This window comes from Pelodiscus sinensis, chromosome 16 (assembly GCF_052426305.1).
Source record: "Pelodiscus sinensis isolate ZL-2025 chromosome 16, ASM5242630v1, whole genome shotgun sequence".
Lineage (NCBI taxonomy): Eukaryota > Metazoa > Chordata > Testudines > Trionychidae > Pelodiscus > Pelodiscus sinensis.
In genome coordinates this window covers 8191997-8200871 of record NC_143067.1, presented here as the reverse complement: position 1 = coordinate 8200871, position 8875 = coordinate 8191997, and the positions used below count along the sequence as shown (strand labels likewise).

At 41.3% G+C, this 8875-nt stretch overlaps 1 protein-coding gene across 1 annotated transcript in view; it reads right to left on the bottom strand.

The window, feature by feature from the left end:
* Nucleotides 1–686: 686 nt before the first annotated feature.
* The window catches only part of RNF130 (ring finger protein 130), a 111893-nt gene continuing 103704 nt past the window's right edge, over nt 687–8875 (bottom strand). Inside the window, exon 8 of the mRNA XM_075900529.2 lies at nt 687–5442. Within this exon, the coding sequence (XP_075756644.1) occupies nt 5333–5442 (110 nt within the window). The 3' untranslated portion in view covers nt 687–5332. The remainder of the gene's footprint in view (nt 5443–8875) is intronic.

Here is an 8875-nt window from a genome sequence, read left to right as displayed (position 1 = left end):
TGTAGTTTCTTGAAATGTCTAACACAGACCCAGCCTGATTGTTGCTTTTTGGCGCTATCACATTTAAATGTAAAAAAAAAATAGTCTTTTTACTGTCCAAACTTAGTGAAGCAAATCAATACAGATGTTGCAAGGCGTGATGGATAGGAGGAGTGCTTACCAGCATTTGGTGACTAAAGGGTTAAACTCAGGTAGCTTGCGGGTGCTGGTGGGGAGCCAGTAGAGACAATGGCAGAAGCTGTTGACATTTAAATTGAAAGATATACCTACCTGCTGTTTCCTTTGTGTGAGTTTTAAACTAAGAGGAGGGGGAAGCAAGATGAATTGAACCAGGCAGAACTACCATGTCTACAAGGAATACTGAGCATGGAAATGAACTGGACCTAGAAGTACAGGTCAGTATGGATCATCACTGTATGTTTAGACGCGATCGGGTTATTTTCCCTTGTTGTGTTGTTTGGTTAAACTTCTCTTGTATTAACTCCATGTATTAACTCCTTGTATTAACTGCACCGTATCTAAGCTGCACCCAGATATACTATTTTTCTGTGTTTTAATCTGTTCTCTCTCAGTTGCTCTGTAACACCTAACAACCATATATGCTTTATCAAGTATATATTTCTGTTTTGTTAATAAAATCATCTTTTTAAGGAGACAATTTGATTCTTGTGTCCTGGAATGTAGCAGGGGTCTGTGTATATGTGCCTAAGACTAAGACATCAGCTATTAGAGACTGCAGTTTGTTTTCTGTTTATCTTTTTCAAGCTCTCTTGTGGTAAAAGAGCTTGGGGATACCCGTCTAAAAGAAGTTCAAGTGCTTCTTTCCTAAGCCTAAGAAAAAAAAAAAGGATCGTGGGTTTTTTTGGCTCACTTGGTGGTGGCAGCTACCTCCCAAGGCCAAGGACTTTGGGGAGTTTTTGTAAGCAGAAGCCAAATAGAGGCAAGGCATTTAAGATCTCTTGCAGACCCCCACCTTTTGCACTCGGAGTGCCAGAGTGCGGACAAGCCTTGACACCTGTTATGTTATATATTTTTAAAGATGTTTTCAGTTGTAATAATTTATTTTACTGTTGGTAGCATAGGCAAGAAATATGCTGTGAGATTGTTTTTAACTTCAGAGCATCCCTTGGAGAACACAAGTAAATCTTAATTTTACAAGTGACCTGTTGGTGGTGGGCGTGTAAAACTTCCACATAATTAGGAGTTGGGTAATAATGGGGGAGGGAGAAGAGGGGGCACTATCATCTAACACAGGGAAGATGTAGGATTTGGAATAAAAAGGATTTTAATAAAATTCATAAAATTAGTGGTGTCACTATAAAGCCTTTATTAGCCTTTAAAATTATCTCAAGTAACTGGAACTCACTGTGCCGCGTAGATTCTAAGTCATTTTACTTCTGTAAAGTGACAACCACCTGCAGTGTCACTACACTAGAAAAAGATAGCAGTGCTACAATGCAGTTCTTTTTAATATTGAAAAAGAAAGCAAAAACTAAGAAAACGTCTCGGAAAAATCAGCCATGTTCCCTACACTGGCTCTCATGATTAATATGACCCAGTGCCAGGACTTCCAGTACATATCAGAGCATGCATTCTTGGATCAGCTAGTTGTACTGGCATTTAGCTTTCCTTTCAGCTTTCCAAATGAGGGAGTGTTATTTACAAGTGTTAGCTTCCAAGACACCCCAGAACTAACCTATTTTATTAGCTACTGCACCAGTATATTACTAAAGAAGAATTGCTAACCTGGGCTTTTCAAAAATCATGAATCAGGCCCCCTAAAATCCTGAGATGGCTTTAAAAAAATCATGAGATTTAATATTATTTTAAAAATTATACTGAAGTTTTTATTTGCCCTCTGACCCTTTAGGATTTTTTTCCAGCTTTTCTCCACAACCATGAGACTTAGAAACATTAGCGCCAGATCCTTGACAGCTGTAAACTGTCATAGCTGGAGCAAAGGATCTACTTTCACTTAAAAAAAAACAAACCCCAGTAAGCTGAGATGTATCACATACTCACATGACTCCAGCAGCTGGAGCTTTAAGAAAAAGCAGCAAATATCACAAGAGTTGGCCACATTGTCAAAAGTATCAAGAACATAAAAAGTTAGTTTACGTTGTAACTGAAGCAGAGCAACGAAACGGGCTGAGCAGAAGGAAAAACAGCACTGATTGGAATTCAGAATTCGTGATCAGTGGGTTCAGAGGATCAATATTACTTTGAAAAAGACTGCTCCTTTGAGTGGTGATGAGTTTGCCTCTTGCGTTATTGTTCATTGGGGCACGGGGTTTTAAGACTAGAACTGGAAATAGAATTGCTTTCAAACGTAAGGAGGGGTTCTCTCTCTGGAGTGCTGCTCTGGCTGCCTCGCCTATACAGAAAAATTACCCCCATTTTGTCTGTCAGTGGCCCACTTGGATAGAGCTGAGGCCAACTCCCACAGCAAGTCAGGCAAAGCACCTGGATAAACTAGGATTTGCACAATAGATCTGAATACTGTTTAAAATCAGAGTAAATCACACCAGTGTAAATACTGGCTCACAGCTACTTTTCCTGACTATGGTTTGCACCAGTGGTGAGCTGCCTGGTTCTGTGTGTGGCCTACAAGACATTTTGCCTACATTGCCCAGGTGGAGGATTTGCCTATTCCACTGGCTCCCATCTGTGCAGGGTTTTTTCCTACCAGTATTACTAACGTGACGCACACGTAAAGCCAAGGGCATGTAAAATGAGGTGCGTGCTGATTGCACGCAACATTGACTGTGAGAGCTGTGCGCTACCTCTGCATCCAAAGTGTTGCTATGGTTCAGTTGGCACGCACTACAAGTATCCCAAGAGACCGTCTTGGTTACAACCATTTTCAACCCATTGACATGAAGGAGGGCTACACATGCGACCCACTCACTAGACTAGTATCAGAGGGGTAGCCGTGTTAGTCTGAATCTGCAAAAGCGACGAGGAGTCCTGTGGCACCTTATAGACTAACTGAAGTGTAGGAGCATAAGCATGCATCTGACGAAGTGGGTCTTTGCCCACGAAAGCTTATGCTCCTACACTTCAGTTAGTCTATAAGGTGCCACAGGACTCCTCGTCGCTTTCACTAGACTAGGTTTCCCATCACTGGGTTTCACTGTTGCTGCTACACTGGTGGCTGGATTCTGCTGCATAGTCAAGGCCTTAGATGCAGGTAAACTTTACAATTTGTGAGAATGCCTAGCTCAAGCCAGCTGTAACCTGCCCATCCTGCCTTGCGGTTAACAAGCCTGCTAAAAGTCACTCTGTACTTAAAAGATGGGAACTGTATTTCTGTGCCTTTGTCTGGTTTGGGAAGCGTGCTGTTTTTACAGATCGGCATGCAATGATCACTCAGCCACAAGAATGAAAACCAGAATTGTCCAATCAGCCTTTCACTGTGCCTGAATTCAGACAGACTTTCAAGGAGTTTGGGTGACCAGCTTCAGGGGTGATCACACAATAAGTATCTGCCCTGATCCTCAGATTTAAAAGAGGAACAACAAAAAATGCTGATTGTGGGTCTCTTACTTGATAACAGTGATATAGTGATATCACCCACCAATCTTCAGTTTCATAGCCACAATGCTGGGTGTGTTAAAACTGTGCTTCTTAAAAAGTTTGGTTTTTAAAAAAATGTTTGTAAAATTAGACTACAATAAAATTTATTTGGCAAATACAAACAAGGTGCTGTAAAAGATAAAACTTTTTAAACTCTGCACTATCCAGTCTAGAATGATTAGTTTAAATACAACTCTGCATCAGCCCAAGTTGGCTCTGCTAGCAGCTCACTTCCTCACTTCAGAGTTTTTTTCTTGTTTTTAACATCTGGGTAGGTCACAGCTGTACCACACTCCAAGTCAGAATACAGGCCAAGAGGACTGATTGCTTTATAAAAGGAAGGCAAGTTTCTCCCTGTACAGTAGAAGCTGTTTAGATTCAAAGATAACAGGAGATTTCAGTTTGCCATTTGTTCTAAATTACAATTATAGAATGAAGATCTTGTTCACATTATGAAGGACACAAATGCATTTCTACACCTACAGTAACTCAGACTGCAATGGAGAAAATATTGACATGTGTTAAACAATTACACAGCATTCAGTAGGAAAAGGTGCACTGCCTTACTCTCCAGAGCTGCTTTTTAAAGGAACACTGTTTACTAAAAACAAACCAACCTCAACATCTTGTTTTCTATTTCTGCAGTACCCATTTAGAAGCTTTAGAATATTCATTTCCCAACCATTTTTTGTCACGTTCTGGTAAAAACTGCTTTTCCTCCAAGTGTCAAAACTGCATGGTTGCTTTCCTTTACTCTTCTGCTTTCTGCATTCATGTCATTGATGTCAACAGGAAAGGGCACAGCGCTTGAGAAAGAGTTTGTTATTTAACTGTTGCAGGTCTCAGTGGGAGAACAGGGTTGGAAACTTACTTTTTGTTCTGTGTATAACAACAACATGTTGGCTTCTAAAAAATCTCAGTGAAAAAACTTGGTGGATTTTTTAAAAAAATCAAGAGAGGATAACTATCCACATACCTGTGCGTTTCCCAAGAAATATAATGATTTTAAGGAGGATCAAATGCTGGGCCCACGAACATCAACAACATCCCTGTTGTCAAGAGATTCACTTGGCAGCGGGGCTAAGAAAGGCTGAAGTTGCATTCTGTACAGGAAATCTTTGTCCAACTTCAGTGGAAACTGAACAATTGAAGCACTGGGTTACTTGGAAGCCTTTCATGCATGCTTCACACACAGCTCCTATCTGGAGCTTTAATGCCAACCTGTTTTTCACTACCCAGAGTTAAAAAGGTAATAGGAAAGTCAATCCATTTCTACAGGTCCTCTTAGACAGGGGACACATCACAATAATCTCATGGGGAGACCGAAGAAAAATGAAGTGTCTTTACTTGCAATTGCCTTTGCCATCAGGTAGCTTGTTTGATAGTCAACCAACATGCGCATGATTAAAACAATGGAAAGATCATGTGCTTATTCAAGACACACTTTTGCAGTACAAAAATAACTCTTGATCAGGGCAACCCCTCTTTAGTACAGACTCGGCTGGACTGACAAAGCTAGCTTGCACGCCAATTCTGCAACTTACAACAGCCAATTTTGTGTACACACATTGTTGGCCCAGAGATGATGTCCTTGGAAACAACCATAGTTGAGCTTCATCTTTGTAACTTGGAAGCCAGGCTTATATTCTGGGAAAAGCAGCTCTTCTTCAGACAAAAGGACACCCATGGAAGGAGTATACAACAACAGGAATGAGCAACAAAAAAAGGAAGAAACCGAAACCAACACACATTCCTTTCAGGTTTTGTTCTCATCATACATGTCCAAGGCAGGCTCGAGTGTGGAGAATTCACTCTCATAGACCAGGCTCCGAGGAGACAGAGAGTTGCGGTGAAAGAAGTGACCACCTACAAGAGGCAGAACAAAGAAACAACCTTGTTAGTAATTTGTATAAAACATCACAGGAGTTGAGCTTGCAAGGTTTTGTCTGTGATCACGTATTCTTTTGCACTTGCCCATTCTAAGTGAGAACATACTGAGAACTAAAAATTAACTTTCCTTATAAACCTGTAACAGTTGGTAGTATGAAGTGGCAGTGGATTCAAGTATGAGGAAACTTAACCTTTGCTGCATAATCATTTTAGGAATGCATGTGGAAAGGAAGGCAAATATTTATCCCCCAGGTATCAAGAGGCATGCAGGCATGGTCCTTTTGCAATTCAAGTTTTCTAATGTTATTTTCCTTCTCCTCAAGACCGTGGCCTATGCTATTTATAGGCAGGTAAACAGCTATCTATTGGGGATTGGACTTTGGCTAAAACCAATTTTCTTCCTTAGGGTACGGTTACACAGTGTGGCTAACGTCAGAATAAGCTACTCAACTTCAGCTATGTCAATTGTGTAGCTAAAGTTGAAATAGCTTAATTCAGCTTTTGAAGCTGTTTACGTAGCAGGAAGTTGAAGGAAGAACACTCTTCCTTTGACTTCTCTTACTCCTCGTGAAATGAGGGTTACCAGGAGTCGGAGTAAGATGTCCTCCAGCTCGACATGATTTCAAAATAAAGGCTTGTAGTGTAGATGCACACTATGTTATTTTGGAATAACGTCAATTATTTCGAAATAGCACTGCTGTGCAGACATAGTGTTTGGTGCTAACTGACCAAATGGCCCTCTGAAATATCCTCCTTGGTACTGAAAAGAAAAAGCTAGTTTTACAATCTCATCTGGGAATGTGGCTTTTAAAGAGCTGAAATGAGCAAGAATTGTACACTGATCAAAACGAAGGCCCAATAAACAGTATTGGCTAGTGCCAGAAAGAATGCAGACAGGTGCCATGCAAACTTCCTCTTGCACAGCTCTGACAATCCACCACAATCTTGACCTGCAGCAGCCCTGTTAGTTGTAGTCCTGAGCCAAGAGTGCCCATAGTGCTGAACTGCTCTATGGCAGTTTTTGTAACAAGCATCTACTAAAGAAAGCAGCAGACTGAGACCACCAAATATTCCCTTCCATTTCGGATTTAAAACTCATTCAATCCCAAGTCTTCACTGGCTAGTACACTAACCCATTTACTTCTTATTTGAAGGTTAGTCCTGGGGAAATTCTGCAATTGGGCTCCAAACTGCAGAATTCCCCCAGGACTAGAATGCTCCTGAGAAAGGGGGAAAAGTGTGAATAATCTAATATCTCAATGAGTGAGTGAAATGAGCACTTAAATTCCATAGGGTCAAGTTGCTGACTCTGCCAATATCCACAAGCACAAACCCTGTCTCTCCCCCGACCCCACCCCAACAGTGCTGGAATAGGGACAGACCTGTCAATATGATTATTCAAATATTAGTGTTCAATTTTTGGATTTGAATCCTATCCTAGACTTAAGCTTTCTGGAACTATGCAATGCTGTAGCCAAAAGGCAGACATATTTATTTACATGTATCTGCACAGGTCTACAACTCAGAACGATCAGTCTCTCTCCAAGCAAACCTAAACTTCATTATGAAATGCCTACTTAGGTATCACCTGGGATCAGTTGGATACCAGAAGTCTCCTGCATTTTTGTACTTGGCACACTGTCACTCTGAGGATCGGGTGCAGTTGAGAATACAGCATCCCATGTTACCTTATTGCTCAAATGAGCAATGTTTGTAACAAATGCTGCATTTCTTCTTTCCTCTCACTGAAGTGTTACATATTGTACAAGCAACATTGAAACACAAAGAGACTCTAAAGACTGACCACTGCTCCTAATTGTTTTTTGTACACAAAAAACAAACAAGGGATTAGGAAGCAGACTCCCTAAACTCTTGTGTGTGTGAACCCCCGTGGCTGTGTCAGAGAATGTGTAAACTTTTGCTCCAATAGATTTGATGGAAACATTTTAATCAATAGGCATAAGGCCATAAATGTTTCATCTAACAGATATTTTTTAATCAATCAATCTGAAAGCAGGCACTGTGTATTCAGCATCTCTAAAATTCTTTGCTGCCTTCGGTATTTTCTTGCATCTTTACAAAAGACATTTATCCTACCCACATTCAAACAAGTTGTGTGTTTCTATACATACAGGTATAGCCGACTGCTCGGTGTAAATGCTCTCCTTTGCACATAATTCATTCTTTTCTAATGAATCAGCTAAATCAAACAGAATTTTTCAAAATTCTTCCTTGCTTATTCACCAGATACAGCCCCAGGGGATAGCATTGTTTTGAAAGACCACATATTACAAATACTGCCTCTCACCAGATGCAGGTAACTAGATGCAAGCTCCCTTCCTCCTCTTTTTCACCAGTCCCTTCATCTAGTAGTTTTTGCTGTTTACCACCATTTCAAACTTCCCCAGAAAAAGTCATAGCTCACTATGAATCTTGTCTCAGAACTGACTCTGTGTTTCTATACACAGGTTCAACCTTGCTAGTCAGGCACCCTTGGGCCCTGACTGGTGCCGAACCAGAGAATTTGCTGAACCACAGGAGGTCAATATTGTCTCGCAGCATTGCCAACACTGCCCCTGCATACTGGGCTCTGAGACAACATTTAGGGATAAATTAGAGCTAAATAACCGCACAAACACTGAGAGCCAGGACTGGTGGCTGTGAACAAACTTTACTGCAACCATGGGAAAGTTGGCCACACCCATGATAAGCGGACATCCGGCTAACTAAAATCATCCAGGACCACAAATGTTATCGGCCCAGTATGCGCCAGACTACAGAGGTTCAACTTGTAGCACTAGGCAGCATTCCACCTGGACTGAGCATTCCTGAAGCTCATCTAATGAGTATGTCGAGGAAAAGAGACACTGCACTAAGTCATGCCAGGGGAGTCATCTTAATATCACCCAGTTCTCATACAGTGCTGTGTCAGTAGGTCTGAAAGTGCTTTACAAAAGAGATCGGTGACATTATCATCATTTTCCATATGGGGAAACTGAAGCACAGACAGGTGAAATGACTTGCCCAGGTCATCCAGTAGGCTAATAGTGGAGCCAGAAATAGAACCCCTGTCTTCTGAGTTGTAGGCCAGTGCTTTGGATACTGTGCCACTACGCTTCTGACTGGAAGAAGATGCAATCTCGGAGGCTTCACTTTGACCAAGCATGTCTATGTACTGTAAAGAGAGCATAGCTTCGAAAGCAAAGCTCGGGCTTGTTTTGGTATGCAGGAATACTTTGTTGTGTTAGAGGTTTAAAAACTCCTGGCACCTTGCTGGATGTGTTCCCCCCCCCCCCTCTCCTGCAGAAAACTACCCTGTTTGTTTACAGTCATGACATCAGCTCTCTTTTGTAAATCCATTGTTGTGTCAGGCATGAATATCATCTTGGCAGCAAGCAGCAACATGCAG